General features: G+C 38.1%; 1 protein-coding gene across 9 annotated transcripts in view; it reads right to left on the bottom strand.

Annotated features, from left to right (window-relative positions):
• Nucleotides 1–19610, bottom strand: part of BTRC (beta-transducin repeat containing E3 ubiquitin protein ligase) — a 153104-nt gene that overhangs the window by 23109 nt on the left and 110385 nt on the right. For all 9 annotated transcript variants that reach the window (XM_081158939.1, XM_081158937.1, XM_081158938.1 and 6 more), the window contains 2 exons: nt 4312–4543; nt 1322–1508 (listed from right to left, as the gene is read on the bottom strand). In XM_081158939.1, coding sequence (XP_081015065.1) covers nt 1322–1508; nt 4312–4543 — 419 coding nt within the window. The remainder of the gene's footprint in view (nt 1–1321; nt 1509–4311; nt 4544–19610) is intronic.

The following is a 19610-nucleotide window of genomic DNA, read 5'->3' as shown; positions in this document are numbered from 1 at the left end:
AACAAAATGATAGACTTTGAATACCATACAACTACATACTATTTTGCTTTTTTATGCTATAAAGAATTTATTTCCAAACTCTGAAATAAGTTATGAAAGTTCCTAGTTTTCTGTATAGAGAAATAAATGAGTATAAAAACATTTGAGGAAGGAGAAATAACAGTATACTTTCATTTATGCAATTTTTATATAGCCAAAGAATTGCCTGGCATTTGCTTCCTTTAACTGAATTTGAGAGAAATATTAAAGTCTTCCTAATAGCCAGAATCAAAGAAATCTCTTGCAGCGATTGGTATAATATTTACAGGGCATTTTATTTATTATACATTAATTAATTTCAAAGATAAAAAAGAAAGGGAGCCAACTATATTTTTATGAAAATTGCTAAGAAAAACTGATCCTCCATTTTTAACTGTTTTGTATTTCTTTATGATCCAAGATAAACAACTGATAAAAATTGTTCAGGATTACACCTAGCAGACATATGCCTGCTGATGCATATCTATCAACTAAAATATGTCACCTTTATTTTATGGAAATATTTACACCTTACTTTCTTAGAGTGACATTCTTGAGACATCCTCTGAGAGCAAATTATATACAGAAGACATCTTCCAGAAGTTCTAATAAAATGATACCATTACATTAAGAAAACAACAACAAAATTGGTAGTCTCAGGCTGCTAACTATATAATGCCTTAAGGATTTCAAGATTAAGCAGTAAAATCTTGGCGAAAATATGTTTTATAAAGAAACAATTATTTATACCTAATTCCACTTTTCACTCTTCTGATGGCTATACTTCTTACTCTAGTTGGGCATAAAAATAATTTTGATTTTTCTGGTGATAAAATAAAAAATAATTTTGATTTTTTTAAAGGTGATAAAACACCACAGGCATGGGTTAAAGGCAAGGGATCTTCTGAAGGAGAAAATAATGATTTGTTCTGGACTGTTTTAGGGGAAAGCTGAATCTGATGGTTTCTATATCTACTTATAAGTCATCTACTTATAAACTGCCCCTCAGGCCTTTTTCAGGATACTTTTTCTGCCCAGAGAACAGAGTGCTTTAAATAGGAGGGCTGGTCAGTTTTTTGTTATTTTTTGCAAAGCAGTATTAACACATTATTATGTCAGTTATGTATGATTGGTCAGAAGAAAAACTGCTGAGTACATGAACAACTATTTTACATTTTTTGCTATAAACTAGCAAAATCACTGTATTAAATGAGAAATGATCTCACTGGTTTCCAACAATATTCCAATGACAGAGTGGTCAGGTCCTGAAGCTCTATAATAGTAAGAAAGTTAAAAGGCTCACCATCCTCTTCGTTCTGCCAGGCCTCTCCACAGAGAATCTGTCCTAACCATTCTCTCGATGAGCTTTTTCCATAACATGCCATCAGATGTCACTCGGTACCATTCCTTGCACACAAGTTCAGCAGCACATAGTGATTTGGCATCCAGGTATGACAGAATGTTCTCAGCAATGTGATCCAAACCCCGAGCTTTTGGGGGGTGGGGGGAGGAGGCAAAGAAGAACATAGATGAATGATTTTTTACAAAAGGTCTTTGAAACAGAACAGCATTTGTTCTGCTATGAAGGCACATCACTGTCCCCAGTGTGGTCCAGTTTTTTTAAACAGAGTCTTAGGTCAAATGAGTGTCAATAATTTTTCCATAAGGTTACAGAAATGAACAGTATTTTCTATCTTCCTTTAGATAAGGAAGTTAAAGCTAACATCCAGCAAACCCCCCAAGACATTAAAAATAAAAAGGATTCCAGAAAACAATTCACATCTATCTGTATGGATTTCAGCACTAGGGGATGTTCTATGGATGGCATCTCAAACTCTGTGATTCAGACCCCCCCCAAATCTCTATATTAGGTCCATTTCTCATTCTGTTTCTATTACTGCTGCAGTTCCAAAGCTGTTCAGTAAAAGAAATATCCTTTAAATGTACTGGGGGAGAGGCACTAAGTCAGAATGTGCTGGGTTATAGAATTTTGGCCATGCAGAAAGGAGAGAAAAAGGAAATACAGATTGGTATAGGAACATCCCGAGAGGAAAGATAGAGAGGAATGTTTAAGTTCAAGGATGAGTTTAATTTCAGATGTTTAAAAAAAACTATATTTGAGAATAGTTGCTGCTATAAAACCTAAATGACAGTTGACCAAAAATGAAAAAAATCCCAGACCAATAGATAACTTGGTTAGCATTTCAGAGACTATTTTGTAGGATATACAGAGAAAAACTGTGGAAGTAGATCTTGGGCTGTGTAAACTAGATTGGCTTCCCAATTAAAATTCTCTACCACTCAAATTTGTACTGAGGCCTCAGAGGAATAGATCTTATAAAATAGGATGATCACACTAATAAACCTTTTGGCTGTTGTTCTAATTCACAAGTGAGCCAAAAACATTCAAAGTTATTTTTCTTTATAGGTTACATATCCAAGGTTTGCTAAAGACTTAAATAGGATTCCTTCAAACTTTGACTCCTTTAGGCACAAACTTAACAAACATTTCATTTTGTGCCTTTCCCCTGAATCATACAAAGATGCACTTGGACCCCATTAGCAACAATCCAAATGTGTTTAAACATTATTTTAATGATAAAGATTATATGGATATTGTCACATATATATTTTAAATCCTTATCTGAGGGTATGTTTATTGATTTTAGAGACAGAGGACGGGGGGACAGGGGAGAGAGAGACAGACAGACATCGGTGTGAGAGAAGCATCAGTTGCCTTCTGTAAGAGCCCCAACCAGGGATCGAACCTGCAACCTGGGTATGTGCCCTGACCAAGAATCGAACCAGCAACCTTTTGGTGTACAAGACAATGCTCTAACCAACTGAGCCAGGGCCATCATGTTCATATTTAAGCATAAGCAGATGGAGGCATCCATCACCTCATTCTTATTAAAGGAACATTATTATAAGCCAATTAAAAATGTAATACTTAGCTCTTTGTGCAAAATACAGTGATGGTACAATTCCTACGTCTTTATACTGAAACTTTCCACACCATCAGAAGTTTCCAAAATCCATTTCTGTGCTTTTAAATGGTTGCCATCAAATTGCTCCTGATCTTTCACAATGTCCCTATAATAAGTCTTTGGAAGTAATTTCACCTAACACTCCAAACAAACCCATTACATTAATGGATTATAGACATTTTTTGAAGTAGTTAGGTTTACTAAATGTAGCCAGATGGTGTAGGTTTATAAGTTAAAAGGGCCGTAAAGCATTAGACTGATGATTTAATATCTTATAAAATGGTCAGCAGATACACACCAGGGATCAGTATTAGGCAAAGGGATACACCAGACTGTCTAATCAACTCCTGTTCAATTCTTAGTGGTATATGCTTGAGATAGTAACATGCCTCAGTGAATGGAGAGAGCACAGTAATGAGGTACACACAGGTTGTTCGCACAAAGAAAACTGTTTGCCTGTGGCGAAAACAAAATCCAATGAGTGAAGAGGGGGCAGAAATCTATTCTATTTAACAAAAGATACAGGTACAAATTCAGCTTTAAAATGGTTATTTCTAAGTTATAAACAGGCATTTCTTTTGTTTTAAAGGGCAATTTAAAATGCGATTTTAGAAAAACAAATTTTTTTTAAAAGTTGTAATTGGCAAAGATTAAGCAAGTGGTAATAAGCAGTGTTGGGGAGGGTATAAGTTGGTATATTTTTCTTAGAGCATAGTTTGGACATGTAATAAAAGCCTTAAAATGTTCATAATATGTATTTAAAAAATGTGTGTGTGTGTGTGTGTATTTTACAATAGCTACTTGGTTACTGTGCACAGTGAGATTATAAAGCCTGGAATTTACATATTTAATGTCACAACAAGGCTCCTGAGATACCCTTTTTTCTAAAATACTCAAAATACTCAATGTTTCTTATTCATTCCTACAATTTAAATATTCTGTTGATAAACTCCCTTAGAATCCAAAGCCAAGTATATAAGTTAACATATCTTGAAACTAAGACACAAATCAGATAATGCCTCAGAAAAGATTTTACTTGGACTGGTACATGGGTAAACAGGGTGAATAGAAAGAGCCTGAGATAGGGAGAAGATGGGGAAAAGAGGAGTTTCTACCTCCAGAGTTTGATTTTTTGTTTGTTTTTGTATTTATAAGCCAAGAAGGTACAATTAAAGGACTAAGTTTGTAAAAATCAAGCCAACAAAGACTTTTTAAAAGAGAGATGTATAGCTGAAGATCCAGTACTATTACCATTGTAACATATCTTCCAGGCAAATTAATGGCTCACAAACACCCACAGACATACCTGGCAGAGCAGTTATGAAATCCCTCTGCAGCATAGGTTTAAGATACGAGTTTATGTGCCCATGTTGGTAATGACACATTTGGGATATAAGATGTTCCACAAATTCCACTTGATCGGACTCTGACCACTGCTCAAAATATTTGACACACAGTTCCTTTTCCTTCTCATAGCTTGCTGAGAGTTTCCGTTGCTTGGGCACAATCATACTGGAAGTGCCATTGGCAAGTTTTGTCTGTAGAAGGGGTGGATTAAAAAAAAGATAACAATAAGTACTGAAAATGAGGGAAACATATAATTTGCTGGTCTTGCATGCTATGTTATGCTCTATGATGGAGCTCACTCTGCGACTCTATTAGTAATTGAACATTTGTGAACAGCAATTACAAGGAAAGACAGAAATACCACAGTAAGTTGGTAAATAGGGAATACTGCTGGATGACTAGGCATCCATTTCCAAAAGTTCACAGGAAGACATTGTTTGGGGATATAGCAATGAAACCAAAAGCTGAAAGCATGTTCAGTTATTATTACTAGCAAGCAAAAAAGCTAATTCTTTTTCTTTTTTGCCAGGCAAAGGAATTTGACTTTATTCTGTAGAAAATGGCTAAACAGCAAAGCTTCTTGGACAAGAATAAGTAGAAAATGCAAGAAATGGCTTTGGTTAGAGCAGAAGGGGCATGCAATTCTGAACTGAGGTGCCTCAGGGTGAAAGAGTGGCGAAAAGAACCGTGAGCAAGCTGTCTTCACTTCTGATGGGCACGTAAGCTGGGCTAGCTCCTTCTTTTCACTCTTGGATTTTTCCTTTCTCCTTTAAGGCTTATACAAAATCCTTTACTCAGTCTTAAAATACATTAATTCAGCCCTGGCCAGTGTTCTCAGTGGTTAGAGCGTCAGCCTGGGCACTGAAGGTCACGGGTTCGATTTCTGGTCAAGGGCACGTACCTCAGTTGTAGGTTCGGGGGGGGGGTGCAGGAGGCAACCAGTCGATATGCCTCTTGTACATCGATGTTTCTCTCTCTCCTGCCCTCCCTCCCTCCCTTCCATTCTCTCTGAAAAGCAATGGAAAACAAATATCCTCAAGTGAGGATTAAAAAAAAATTAATTTATAATTTGCTTTTTCTTGTATACATCAGTTACTAGACATTTATACAATTACTGAAAACTTATTTTTCAATAGTCGAATAAGAAATCCTCCATACAAAGAAAAGCCAATATATAATCTGACTCTGGTACCTTTGGAGCTAAAGCTTAAATAACATTTATACGCTTCATCTACCCCCCCACCAAAAAATCTCATCTCTACGGTTATCAAAATTATATGCCACAAAGTCTTTTTTTTTTATTATTATTGGTTCAGTCAATAAATATTAATTAAGCATTTATATGTTCCAAACACTGTTCTAGGTGCTAGGAATACAACAGTGAACAAAAATAACAGTCTCTATCATTGAGCGAATTTATATTCTAGTGTGTACAGCAAGTTAAAAACATAAGCAACTAAATAGAAAATATAATGTCTAAGAGGTACAAAGAAAAATAAAGCAGGAAAAGGGGATAGACAAAGTTGTACCACGGTCCCAAGAGTCTTGGCTCCTGGTGTATACACATCTTCTTTTAGTTTTTCAAACAGCTACTGCTGTGATTTAATTAAGGTTCCAAATTAGTTGACCTTAAGATTGGGAGATTACTCTGGTGGGTTTGACCTAATCAAATGATTCCTGGAAAGCAGAGTTTTCGCTAACTGGTTGCAGAAGAGGAAGGAGACCATATGGCAAGGAATGCTGTCAGCCTCTAAGAGCTGAAAGCCAGTAAGGAAATAGGGACCTCAATCCTACAAAGGCAAGGAACTGAATTCTGCCAACAACAATGAGCTGAGAAGAGAATTTTCCCTTAGAGCCTCTGGATGAGAACTCAGCCTGGCTAACCCTTGATTTCAGCCTTGGGATACTCTGAGCCTAGAACCCAGCCATACTGTGCCAAACTTCTGACCTAGAGAACTGTGAGTTAATGGATGGGTGGTGTTTTAACTTGCTAAGTTTGTGGTAATTTGTTATGCAGCAAGTAAAAAAACACACACTAATATAGTTATTTAAGTCTAAGGGGTCAGAGACAGCTTTCCTAAAGAGATGATGTTTGAACTGAAACATAAAGGAAATAATGGAATTAGACATTTTATTACATGGGGGAAGAATGGTCTAGGAAATAGGAATTTTGGAGCAACAGTCTTGGGTGGTAGTCTGTCTGGCATGTTCAATGAACAACAAGAGGGCCTAGGGTGCCTGGAACCAACTGAGCAAGGAGAAGTAAAGTTGGAGGAGTAGTCCAAGGTAGATCATCAGGGTCATTTAGGTGGTGGTATCTAATCTCCAAAGAGGGTCCCAAACAATTCCATTCCTCCCTGAACACGAATGCTGTTTCTTCCATCAGAAGGTCAAGTTTGTCCTAGCCTTTGAATCTATGGGTGTTGACTAATAGAATGTAGAGAACGTGACATTCTGGGACTGCTGAGCCCAGGCAGCTTCTGCTCACTACTTCTTAAAGCCTTGAGCCATCAGGCTCACCCTGGCTGGGTTGGTCAGTTGGCTGGAGCATCGTCCCTACACCAAAAGACTGTAGGTTAGATTCCCAGTTAGGGTGCTTACAGGAGGCAACTGATTGATGTCTCTCTCTCTCACACTCTCCCCACTTCCTCTCTCTAAAGTCAATAAAAACATATTTTAAAAAAAAAGAAATTCAGGCCCTGGCAGGTGTAACTCAGTTGTCTGAGCATCAACTCATGCACTGAAAGGTCGTCAGTTCAACTCCCGGTCAGGGAACATGCCCAGGTTGTGGGTTTGGTGCCAGTTGAGGTGCATACTTGGAGGCAACCAATGTTTCTCTCTCTCTCCCCCCCTCTCCCTTCCCCCCTCTCTAAAAAACAAACAAACATATATATATATACATAAAAACAAAAAGTACGTGCGCGCGTGTGTGTGTGTATATACACAAACAAAAAAACCATTAAAATAAAATTCTGGCTCCCCCTGGAAAGACTGGAGGACAAGAAAATATGCAGAGGTCGCATGGAGAAGCACCTAGAAGCCTAAGAGTGGCATGATCTGATACCTTTTAAAAGGATCTATGCTATTGGAGGACAGACTGTAGAGGATATGAACGAAAATAAGGAGACTAATTAAGAAGACCGCTTCACAACAGTCCATAGAAGAGACAATAATCTTGTGAACTAGAGTGGCAGCTGTAGAGGTGATGAGAAATAATTGGGATTCAACATATATTTTGAAGGCAAAATCAACTGAATTTGCTGATAGGCTGGATGTGGGGTATGAGACAAAAAAGGAGACAAGGATCATACCCCAGTTTGAAGCTGGGGAACACTAGGAGAAGATTCAGAAATCAACCAAAACTTTTACTACTTTGAAGAAAGTTTGTTTTCTTTAGAGGATAACCATAAAGTGGTACAACTGGGTGCTTTTCAAAGTAATTTGATGGATCTTCAGCATATTTGCCTGAGGCAATTCCATTTTGGTAAGGAGACCCATGTTACTATGGAGGTCATACCTGCCTTGACATATATTAAATGTGTCATAAAGCTATATCAATTTTGGATACGTAATTTCTGCTATTTAAGGCACAGGCTTGTCTTAATTTCTAAATGTTAAATCCTACACGCAGACTTCTTTAAAAATGATTCCTGATACACAGCTGAAAGTCTATTTTCTTTTTCCTTTTTTTAAAATATATCTTTATTGATTTCAGAGAGAGGAAGGGAGAGGAAGAGACAGAGCTAGAAACATCAATGATGAGAGAGTCACTGATCGGCTGCAGCCTGCAACCCGGGCATGTGCCCTGACCGGGATTAGAACACCGATCTCCTGGATCCTAGGTCGATGCTCAACTGCTGAGCCACACCCGGCTAGGCTGAAAGTCTGTTTTCAAGAACGACATTAGCCATGTTTTCTAGCATACATGCCACTGTTGTCTATGACATAGACTAAAAATAATAAGAACCTGTTGGACACAGGTCTTAGGGGACTTCCGGGGCTGCTTTTTGCGTAGGTTATTTGTTTGCATCTCAGAAAAGGAAAACTCGTGAAATATGGAGAAGATTTAGAGAGCTAACAAATGGGTGGGTTTTATAAGCTTGACCAAATGCCACTTCTCATCCCAACAACCAAAACCACCTACTCCACCATGTTTACATATTTGTCCTTTGTCTTGTAAAAGGTGGAAATGGACCGGAGTTGGGTGCTACCCAGAATACTGTTTTCTGACTACAGAACAGAAATGTCAGTAACAAAGAATAATCAGCAGGGTACTGAAATTATTCTGTTTATACGTTAAACAAACCAGATGTTTCTATAATCATGGAGAGTCATGCTTTGATCAGTGGCTATCAGTCTATTAACAGAAAAAAAGACCTAAGGACTTGTGATACTTGGAATAAATTTAACAACATATGTGTAATACCTATAAACTGAAACAATAAACATTGCTACGGGAAATTTAAAAAGACTGAAATAAATGGAGAGATACATTATATTCACAAATTGGACTCAATATCGTTAAGATGTTCACTTTCTATCCCAGCAGGGTGTGGCTCAGTGGTTGAGTGTCGACCTAGGGTCCAGGCAATCGGGGTTCAATTCCCAGTCAGGGCACATGCCCGGGTTGCGGGCTCGATCCCCAGTTGGGGGGCGTGCAGGAGACGGCCGATCAATGACTCTCTCATCATTGATGTTTCTCTCTCTCTCCCCCTCTCCCTTCCTCTCTCTGAAATCAATAAAAACATTAAAGAAAAAAAATCAGTGGTAGCCTGGGGCTGAATGTGGGAGTAGGACAGAAAGAGTAAGGGCAGAAGGGAAGTTTACGGGCCAATGAAATGTTCTATGGCTCGACTGTTATACAGGTGTATACATGTGCCAAAATTCATCAAACTGTACACTTACAATGGGTGTATTTTATTACATGTAAGTTACCTTAATAAAATGGATTTTAAAAACTTCTAAGGATAGAGTATTCCTAAGGATAAATGCCACTGTAATAATAATTACATTTGTAACTATTATATTTGTTGAGAACTCTGGAGATAAAGGCCTTTGTTATCAACTTTCTTCCCTCTATCATTCTCACATACAGATTTTTCTACTAATGTATGAAGTAAATGCAGCAAAATTTCAATTTGAGAACCTTTAAAAATCCACAAGGGTACAGTGAAAAAGTTCAATTATTAAAAACCCAAAAGGTTGTATATTAGAGTGTATGGGAGAGAGCATAATGGTTACTGGTGGCAATAGAATTGATTTGGCTTTCCCAACAAAAGCCCGATGACTCAACCACTACTGTTCAAATGTCTAGGAAAGCTGACAAACAACCTCAGTTTAATGGTAACACTAACTTTCTGCCATCCCTGCACATCTCCTTTTCTGCTTTTCCGTTTACAATGAACAGTTATCTCCAAAAGAAAGAAGAAAGAAGCTGTCAGGTGACAAGCACACAAAATGAAAGAAAAGTATTTATACGACTGTCCACAGCTTAGTCCTCAAAGGCTAAGGGCTAACATTCACCCTTCCTCCCCTCGCCAAGACACAGTACATGCATCACTTTCAAAATTACCATGACTTTCTCTGAAGCTGCCGCAAGGGCCAGGAAGGAAAAATACATGCTTGCAGACACCAACCAGTCTAACCAACACACCACTGTAATATTAAGTGTGCGGACTTTGCTAACTGTATAGGTTGTAAGATACAGCATGAACTGGCTAAACTTGATGGTATAATGACAGATGTTTCTAATTTGCACGCAAAACCTGCTTTATTTAACCACTAAGAAAGGGTGTGGTAAGTAGAAAATGTTCCAGACATAGGACACCATTTGGAATTAGGGGAACAATGCCCAGGTGAAGAATAATATTTATGACTAGAGAGATGCAAATGGTATTTAAGGATTCTGTTTGGCTTTAAGAAGGGCTTTAAAGGAAGACTGGCATTGAAACCCGTGGTAGGGGGAAGGAGATATAATGATTAAGATGATGAATAAATATAAGAATAAAATGGGCAAGGGCTGTGCTGAGGATAAGGCTATATAGCCTAGGAGGCACAGGACAAGAATTTAGACTAAGGCTGAAACTTTAGAGTTATCAAGCAACCGACAATCATTTATTGAGTGACTACTCAGTGCTGAGCACTTTTCTAGGTGCTAGGGAAACTGTAGTGAACAGGTACACGAAGTTTCTTTCCCTTCTCTGGAGAAGGGTAAAGGGAGAATATATAATAAATGTGTTAATTCCAGAAACCAGGAGGTACTACTGTGAATAAAACAAAATAAGGTAACATAAAATAGGGAGTGAGTAGCACATCCTACTTTAACTGAGGTGGTCATGAAATGATGCTGAAGGAGGTAACATGAGCTGAGATCTACATGATAAGAGTCAGTCTTCTGAAGATCTGGGGGAATGGCCTTCCAGGCAGAAAAAAGAGCGAATCAAAGGTGTATTCCAGTGAAAGACAGAAAGAAAACTAGTATAGCTGGGATAGAGTGAATGAGGGGGACAGTGGTGGAAAATAAGGTTAGGGATGTAGCCTGGGGCCAGATCACATAAGGCCTTCTGGGCCTCAGTAAGGAGCATGGATTTCATCTTAAGTGTAAAGGAGAGCCCCTGAGGTTTTGAAGTAGTCAAATAAGACATCACCTGATTTATGCTTTAGAAATATTTACACTGGTTGCCACACAAAAAATGGTGGGGGAGGGGGGCTAGGAAGGTGGGAACAGGGTAAGAGGATAACAAAAGCAAGTTGTAAGAGCAGTGGCAGGAAGACCAATCAGAAGGTGATTGGTGATTGCGGCTAAAATTAAAAAATTAGAAGAAAGGTATTTTATCCTCAAAAGAGAGGAAGGAAGAGGGAGGGCCTGTTGAGAATATAAGTCTGGGTTATAATATACATTTATTTCAGTATGATGATTTACTTCTTCAGGAGAGCTGATCCTTCAAATCTTTAGTCTGATAATTAACCTGAATGGGGATTGAACCAGGGTTCTTGTTCCACGGCTAGTAGAAATAATGTAAAACATTTAAAAGTCTTGAGGGGAAAGGGAAGATTTTTTAAAAAATAGGTTTTTATTCGTTCTAGATAGAAAAAAACATCACATAGATGAGAGAGAAACATGGATTGGCTTGGCTGCCTCCCGTATGCCCCCCACCAGGGATCAGGTCCACAATTCAGGCAGGCACCCTACCAAGAATAAAACCAGTGACCTCTTGGTGCACAGGACGACGGGACAATGCCAAACCAACTGAGTCACACTGGCCAGGGCAGAAGGGAGGATTTTTTAAAGGTCTATACTATACTCTCTATTGGCTGTTGCCAGGCTCTAGTTAAGTAAGAATCCAAAAACAATGATCTAGAAGTTTTTTTCTATTGTTTTTCCTTGATTTCTTTGTAAAAATCTCTTTAAACAAGTTAACACCGTCTTGGTTGAATTAAGAGGAAACAGTATTGTCTACATTTTGATTAGGACTGAAAGAAATAAGCAAGCACACCTAGTGATGGAATGGTGATAGCAGGGAGGTCCAGAACAGCTCTCGAACTCCCAAAGAGCCAAGGTAGAAAAGAAAACGGGACCTAGAAGGGATAGAGCCCACTGGCACTTTGGCATCTTTTAACAAGGGGATTTCGAAAGAAACAGAAGTAATTTGGCCATAAACTGAACATGCAGAGTAAAAGGAAATGAATGCTCAAAAGTGAGACATGCCCAGCCAGCATGGCTCAGTGGTTGAGCGTCAACCTATGAACCAGGGGGTCACGGTTCAATTCCTGGTCAGGGCACATGCTTGGGTTGTGGGCTCTATCCCTAGTAGGGGCTGTGCAGGAGGCAGCAGATCAATGACTCTCTCTCATCATTAGTGTTTCTATCTCTCTCCCTCTCCCTTCTTCTCTTTGAAATCAATAAAAACATTTTTTAAAAAGTGAGACATAACTTTTAAAATTTTAGTTTTCAGTTCTTAAAAAAAAAATCTTTAAAACTTTCAGTGATCAAAGAAATAGTCCATTATCTTTTTGGGGTGAGAGTGCAAATGAAAAGAAAATGGTGGCTATACATATAGATGGGACATAGATTTCAAAAGAAGTGAACATCACATTTCACAGTGGGATTACTGCATTAATATTTTAACAGCTTATACTAAATATGATTACATATTAGGTGAACTCATAAATATGTCAGATCTGATTAGTGTACATGGAAGACAGGAAGGGGCAGATTTGTCAGAAGGAAAGTTTACATTATGAATCTGATTTCTAATAATGAACATGAAAAAGCTTACAATCACTTCAATTCTTTTAAATAAAACTCACTAGGAAATGAACTCACAAATGTACCAGTATACATAACATTAGAAGACTGAACATTTGCCAATCTTTTTTTCTACTTACTAATTACAGGAAAAGCCATATTTTTAAAAATCACCAAAAGCAAATCCAAGCCATTTTGATTATTTCTGGATTTTTGGGGTAGTTAAAGGGATACAATGGTCACTTAACATTTTTAGGTTTCAAAACTGGGGCTCCTGTTTCTGTAGTGGGTTCCCTCATGTGACTTTATAGCTTCCAGGGCGATAGGTTCTTTTGTTCTAAACCAAGAAACTCACAGCAGTTTAATTTACTGCTGCATTATTATAGCTACTAACTACATACACCTCCAAGGCTGGTAAACCCACTGATGTAGACAGTGCCACCTTAAAAGGATTTTTGGATGGGTCTTAGTAAGGGTGGGGGGGGGGGAGGACATAATGTTTAATTATAAGAAATGATTGAAATAGGCACAGACATACCCCGGGTGCCTCTGCACTGCAGCAAGCTCTAAACTTGTTATCGTTAATGGTTTAAATTTCACTGTGCTAATCATTTCAGGACACAAGCCTTTCTTGATAATCTAATGAATTATTCCAACATCCTTCAGCAAAAAAAAAATCCTCCATGACAGCACTAATTACAAGACGTTTTCCCAGTGCTTATGTAAAATATGACAGAGCAGCAGCTTAGGGAATTGCAGAAAACTGCTTCTAATTTCCACTGAGAAACTGACAAACACCTCTCTTTCATCTCTCCCAGCTCTCAAGTAAGATTTAACTTTCTCATTTAGTTAATTACCGAGTGAGGATCATCATTTCCCCGGATCGGAGCGGCACAGAGCCTTTATCGTGTTAACTTGTGAACTTGATCGATGGCTGCTGCTAAAACTTAATAACTTCACCCCCTGGCAAATTGTAAGATAAATATAATAGGAGAAAGTCTGACAGTAAAAACCTGCCAGAAATGAGCACTGTGTTTATGTTTCTTTGCAGGCAGCAAAAAAACAACCGACAGCTTATTGCTGGTTGCGTGTTACTTATATTTAAAAGACTCCAGGCAGTTAACTTTCTATGTACTGTTAAAACTTTGCTCACAAGATAGGGAAAAATGGGAAAATGCACCAGTGACGCAGATTTGGGGAAGTGAGGAAAGCAGGTGGGGAAAAAACTGGGAGAAGAGCAAAGCAATGGAACATATATATTGTGTAAAGTGTTTTAAAATGTTATGTTTATCATATAAAATGTTCAACCAGCATAAACAGGCATAAAATCCTTTTTAAAAAAATCTGGACTTCTAGGATACTATATGAACTGTATCTAGGAGCAAAGCAAGAGGATTTTGCTCACTTAAATTTTTTCAATGACCATAAATTCATGCCTGAAGAATTCAATTAACTGCAGAATTCCTAGATCTCTTCAAAAACCCCTGCAGCTAGAAAACCATTCACTAACTACACCATTTAACCCTTTCTGAACCAAGTACCCTACAGCTAGGAAATGCATAACTTTGTCTAGCACACAGTCATCTAGTTGTATATTCACCTCCCATACCTAATCTAGCCAAATGAGAAAAAAATAGAGCAGAAGTTCTTCTTTTGGTCAAACCTGAATCTGAACTTGGAATTTTAACATTTAACTGTGGAAGAGTTTATGTCATGCCCTAGGATAGCATGAATTTTATGCCTTTGTATAATCAACGGTACCAAGGACAATAGACAAGGTGTAACAATAGAATGGCTATTCACCAATGCTACTTCCCTCTACCCCCCAAGACTGATTAACAGGGCTAAAAACAAATCTATACATAAACTGCCACACCTGTCACACTGATTACCCTCACAGCATGGAAATATTATGAAAAACAAAGACAAAATACGAACTAAATTTTGGTGAGAGTAGAGAAAGGCAGAAAAAGTCTTGTAGGACTTAGACAAGTTTAAGCCTAATTTGTGAGACTATATTTAACATCCATCATGTGCTGTGAGAGCACCAATAGCTGAAGTCCAAGGGATCATCATTTTGAAAGTTGAAAGGATTTGAAAACTGAGTATCAAAATGGGAAACCAAATTCGTATTCACTGGGGGACCAAATCTTATTCCTCATTTTATTTTTAGTCCTCACCCAAAGATAGCTTTTCCATTGCTTTTTGGAGAGTGGGGGGGGGGGAGGAGGGGGGGAGAGAAACATCAATGTGAGAGAGACACATCGATTGGGTGCCTCCTGCATGGGCTCCAACCAGGGCCAGGACTGGGGCCAGGATCAAGTTTGCAACCGAGGTACGTGCCCTTGGCTGGAATCGAACCGGGGACCCTTCAGTCTGAGGGCTGACACTCTAACCACTGAGCCAAGCCAGCTAGGGCTATTTGGTTTTTACTTTCATTAAATGAGGATCTATTTGGGTCAGGCACAGAAAGATCTAACGATTTTTTAAAACAGCATTTATAATAGACACTTTAGAAAATATAAAAAACACAAGCACAAAAAACATAAAAATTGACCATAATTTCCACCATCAATAGAATAAACAATGTTCACATGTTGGTGGGTATATATCTTTCTGGTTTTTAAAAAGCCATTAGTCAATCATTTGACTTGCAGGGGGAGGGTATTTCTGTGTCATCTAGAGGATTCTTTGTAACATCGAATTAATCATAGCAGGCAAAATTTATCTCCTTTGCTAAACACCTTAGAAAAGTCAAGATCTGATCCTGGAGGATACAGAATTACAGGTGATTGTGATGTGGAAAGGAGGGGAGAGAAGAGGAGACAGGAAGAAGGAGAGAGGAGGAGGGGGGAGGGGGAGGGTACAAAGAGGAGGGGGAAGGAAAGGAAGGAAAGCAGAGAGAAGAGGGAGAGGAAGGAGGAGAGTAGACTAGGGAAATGAATGACGAAAGTGACTGGGGATGGGGTGGAGAGATGGGGACTGGGGGTCGGGGGTAGGAGAGAGGGAAAAGAGATGAGAAGGGAAAGGAGGGGCAGGGAGAGATGGAAAGGGAAGAGAGATGAGCAGCTAGGGAAGGGGGGGGAGTAGGGGTGAGGTGGAGAGAGGAGGGGGAAAGGAAAAGTATAACCAAATGCAAAATGGACCTAGCATTAACAAGCTCGCCCGCTCCAAGAAATACAACATGCTTGTTGGAAAAACAGGTCCTCTCCCACACAATAAAGAAATAAACATCAAAAGGGAGAGGAGATGATGAACTGTTTTACTAAATCACTACTTTGTGTTTCAGGCAAAGTAATAAAGTTTAATTGTCTGGAATCTGGTTGTTCTTTCTGTAAAACTTCCTCAGGTAGAGGTTGCTCATCTAAATGTTAAATAATGTTAATATTACCAAAATAAAATTTCTGTGATGGAGAAAGTTTAAACTACGAGTCTTCTCCCTGACTCCCCCCTCGCATCCTCCTTCTGTTTTAGCATCTAAAAGTTAAGGTCTACCATAAATAACAGGAAATGCAGGCATCGGCTGCCAGAGAAAGATGCACTTAAAGCACAATTAAAAAGTACATGGGGGAAAAATATCATCAGTGTTAAATAAAGAGGAAGAACTACAATTCTCCTCTTGTGCTCTAATCCTTATATTTTTGTGTTCAATAAAAAGTTCTCAATGACTTGGTAAAACTTACTCCTGAAGAAAGCCTTTGAGAAGCTATATCTAAAACCTGGATTAGGAAAATACAAGGTTTGGGGGATAGAATCTCAAGAAGCCAACTCAGCTTTCTAGAAGAAATTCAACTCTTTCCAAATGCTTGTTAATGCATGTTAAATGCAGCAAGAAATAATCCTATGAGGCAGAAGCACAAACCTCTCTTAGCTGCAGTGAATGAAGTAAATGACTTGTAACTTCTGGAAGTCTTGGTTATCTGCAGGTAAAACTTTAATAACCCTTGGAACATCAAGGGACTAAAGACATTTCTCTCTGGAATAGCTGGGTAATTGTTTTCTTAATTTATCCAGGAAAAAGCTTAGTTCGGATGCAGCATCTGTTTTTTTAGCAGAGGTGATCAAAATAACTTGCTCAGATTCACATAAGTTAGTTGTGTTCAGAAAAAATTTTAAAACACAGTTGTTACATAAAGTGTACACTTTTTCTAAAATGAAATTCTGGCCCTTCTTTTTAATGACAATGAAGCTCCAAGTCAATGACTAAGACTAAATGCTGAAGACCTATAGCACTGCTTTGCATAGATGGATACATACATTTTCTATAGCCAAAAGCAGTTTTTACATGAGCACCAAGAACACAAGTGCCACAATAAAGACAGTTCAAATGTCCTTCTGAAGGAGTTATGTTCATGTAATAGAATATCACGAAAAATAACACTGTAATTTGGAACCAATTCTATCCCAGCTCTACCACTTACTTGATGTGTGATCTTGGCTAAGTTACTTAACTTCTCTGTGCCTCAATTTCCTCATCTGTAAAATGGTGATTACTCTAGTACTTACCTGGAAGGGTTAATGTTAGGATAAAAATAATACATGTAAAGGCATTTATAAGAGTACCTGGCACATAGTAAGAGTATTACATGTTGTTTTGCAGAAAAACTATTAACTTGTGATTTTTTCTGAAGATTACTTACATTTCCCTCATATGGGCACTATTTTTATGGGGTTTCATGGGCCAGAGACTGAAGATTTTTGGTGTTTCTGAGGGAATCTTAAGGGTGACGAAAAATTTTCTTTTTCAGAATGGGACCAACTCCCACTAGGAATTTTGTGTGTGTATTTACTGGGAGTAAAGGTGGGATTAAAAAGAAAAGAAAAGAAAATCAGGAAGACAGTTACTTCCATAATACATTTGATTTAGAACTAGGAATTGTATTATTTCTTTGCAGAATTTGGCCTTCTTAAAGCATAAAAGGGTTTCCATAAAGACATTTCCTGATTTACTACCCAATCTTTGTACTTCACTTGGGTATGGCTTAAGCTCACAAGGGTAGCAATTTTTCCCCACGAAATTTTTCTATGTGTCCAATGTTCTGAAGTTACTTTGTTTCTATTTTCTGTTTAAAGAATACATACTGAAGTTTGATGCTTTGGAAACAAACCACTATGAAAAAGTTTTCTTGCCCAGCTAGGCGTGGCTCAGTGGTTGAGCATCAACCTAGGATCCAGGAGATCGGGGTTCGATTCCCAGTCAGGGCACATGCCCAGGTTGAGGGCTAGGCGGCCGATCAATGACTCTCTCATCATTGATGTTTCTCTCTCTCTCTCCCCCCCTTCCTTTCCTCTCTCTGAGATCAATAAGATATGTTAAAAAATAAAAATAAAAAAAAAATCGTAACTTTATTAAAAAAAATTTTTTTCTCATAGTTAACACAGGTAAATAGCCCCACAACAAAAATGAGGTAGCATGATGGCCCAATCCTATCTCTAATTAGCTATGAGATCTTGGGCAGGTCTCTACTGTCACGGGGTGTCATCTGTAAAATGAATGGGTGGGTGGGATAACCTTAGGCTCAGTTTAGTTTTTATATTTTATGTCTGTGATTCAATTCCATGGCATATTAAAAGAACTGAGCAAAAAGTTTAAAAATAGAGACTCTTTCTTTAAATTTTCTTACCAAAACACTAACATATGGAGTTTAAAGATATATCTCAAGTTAAAAGAGAAATATTTATCATAATATTATTTGGGCAAGCAATATATTCAAAAATTCCAAGAATAAGTCAAGCTTTTCTGCAACAATTGAATTTTTTATGCAAAGAAATGCTATCATTCTGAGTGACAGGTACACAGGTAACATTATTCTGCATTTCTATATGCTAAAAAAATATTCCATAATTAAGAGCTTAAAACTTTAGCCCTAGCCAAGAAGCTGAGTTGGTTAGAGAGCGTCATCCTGAGCATCAACCAAGGTTGTGGGTTCAATCCCAGTCGGGGCACATACGGGAATCAACCAGTGAATGCATAAATAGGTGGAGCAGCAGATCAATGTTTCTCTTCTCTCTCAAATCAATAAAAAAAATTTTACAGAAAAAATAAGAATTTAAAACTTATAAGTGTTAACCTTTCTTGGGGCTGACACTAGGATCTGAAGACCAAATAATGTCTTCTTGAAGTTTTCTATGTCTCAATTTGCCTCATTTCTTTCATATTTACTCTTGTTTCCCCATCCACCTTCCTTCATAGTTAACCCGGTACTTAACGACAGGTTTTCTCGAAAACTGTCAATAACTGAATATATCTCTTTATTAAAAATTCCTTTACTTCACATGATGACAAAAAATTATATCAAGTTAATACACCAACTTGTCTTTAGGGTCTAATCAAAGCAGTAGGGCTACGTGAAGAGTCTGCGAATAGGCATGAAAAGCCTACTGGGACCCTGTTAATGCTTTATCAAGGTTACAGTGGTCATGATCAAATGGATGCTGTTCTCTGCCAGTTTAATTTTCAGCATTATAGCCCATAGTTTGCTATATCTTAGAGACCTTTTTTTTTTTTCAGATTCCAAAGGCCAACAAGTGTCCTCAAGGTCAAGGTAGCACATTAGCTATTTTAATTGATAAATGAATATGGAAAGAACTAGAGCTCAATTTCCATTTGAAAAATTAAGTTTCACCGAAAGTTACAAACAGAATTTGTGGCATCAACTTCCATGATGATAGTATTTTTCGATAGTGAACAATCTAATGGGACTACACTATAAGTAAGTAAAGCTGGAAGAGTGGGCTGATATCAGAATGGACTTAGACTAAGAGAGTAGCAGCAACAAAGTGGGGTGGGGTTGGGTAGAAGACAGAATCAAGATATTTTGGAGAACGTAGTCTTAGGGATAAAAGCTAGGCTGGGCATTACTTATGGAGTAAGTAAAATGAATTATTTTAAAGGTAGCACACTATATAGTGTCAGGCAAGTCGAGGTTCAAGCCCTGTGTCTGCAATGTACACTACATAGGCCAGTTCTCCTCTGTAAGCCTCAATACTTTTTCACATGCAAAGGGGAT

Source organism: Miniopterus schreibersii, assembly GCF_964146895.1.
Source record: "Miniopterus schreibersii genome assembly, chromosome: 14".
Lineage (NCBI taxonomy): Eukaryota > Metazoa > Chordata > Mammalia > Chiroptera > Miniopteridae > Miniopterus > Miniopterus schreibersii.
Note: the sequence above shows the minus strand (reverse complement) of the source record. Positions and strands in the feature narration are given on the sequence as shown.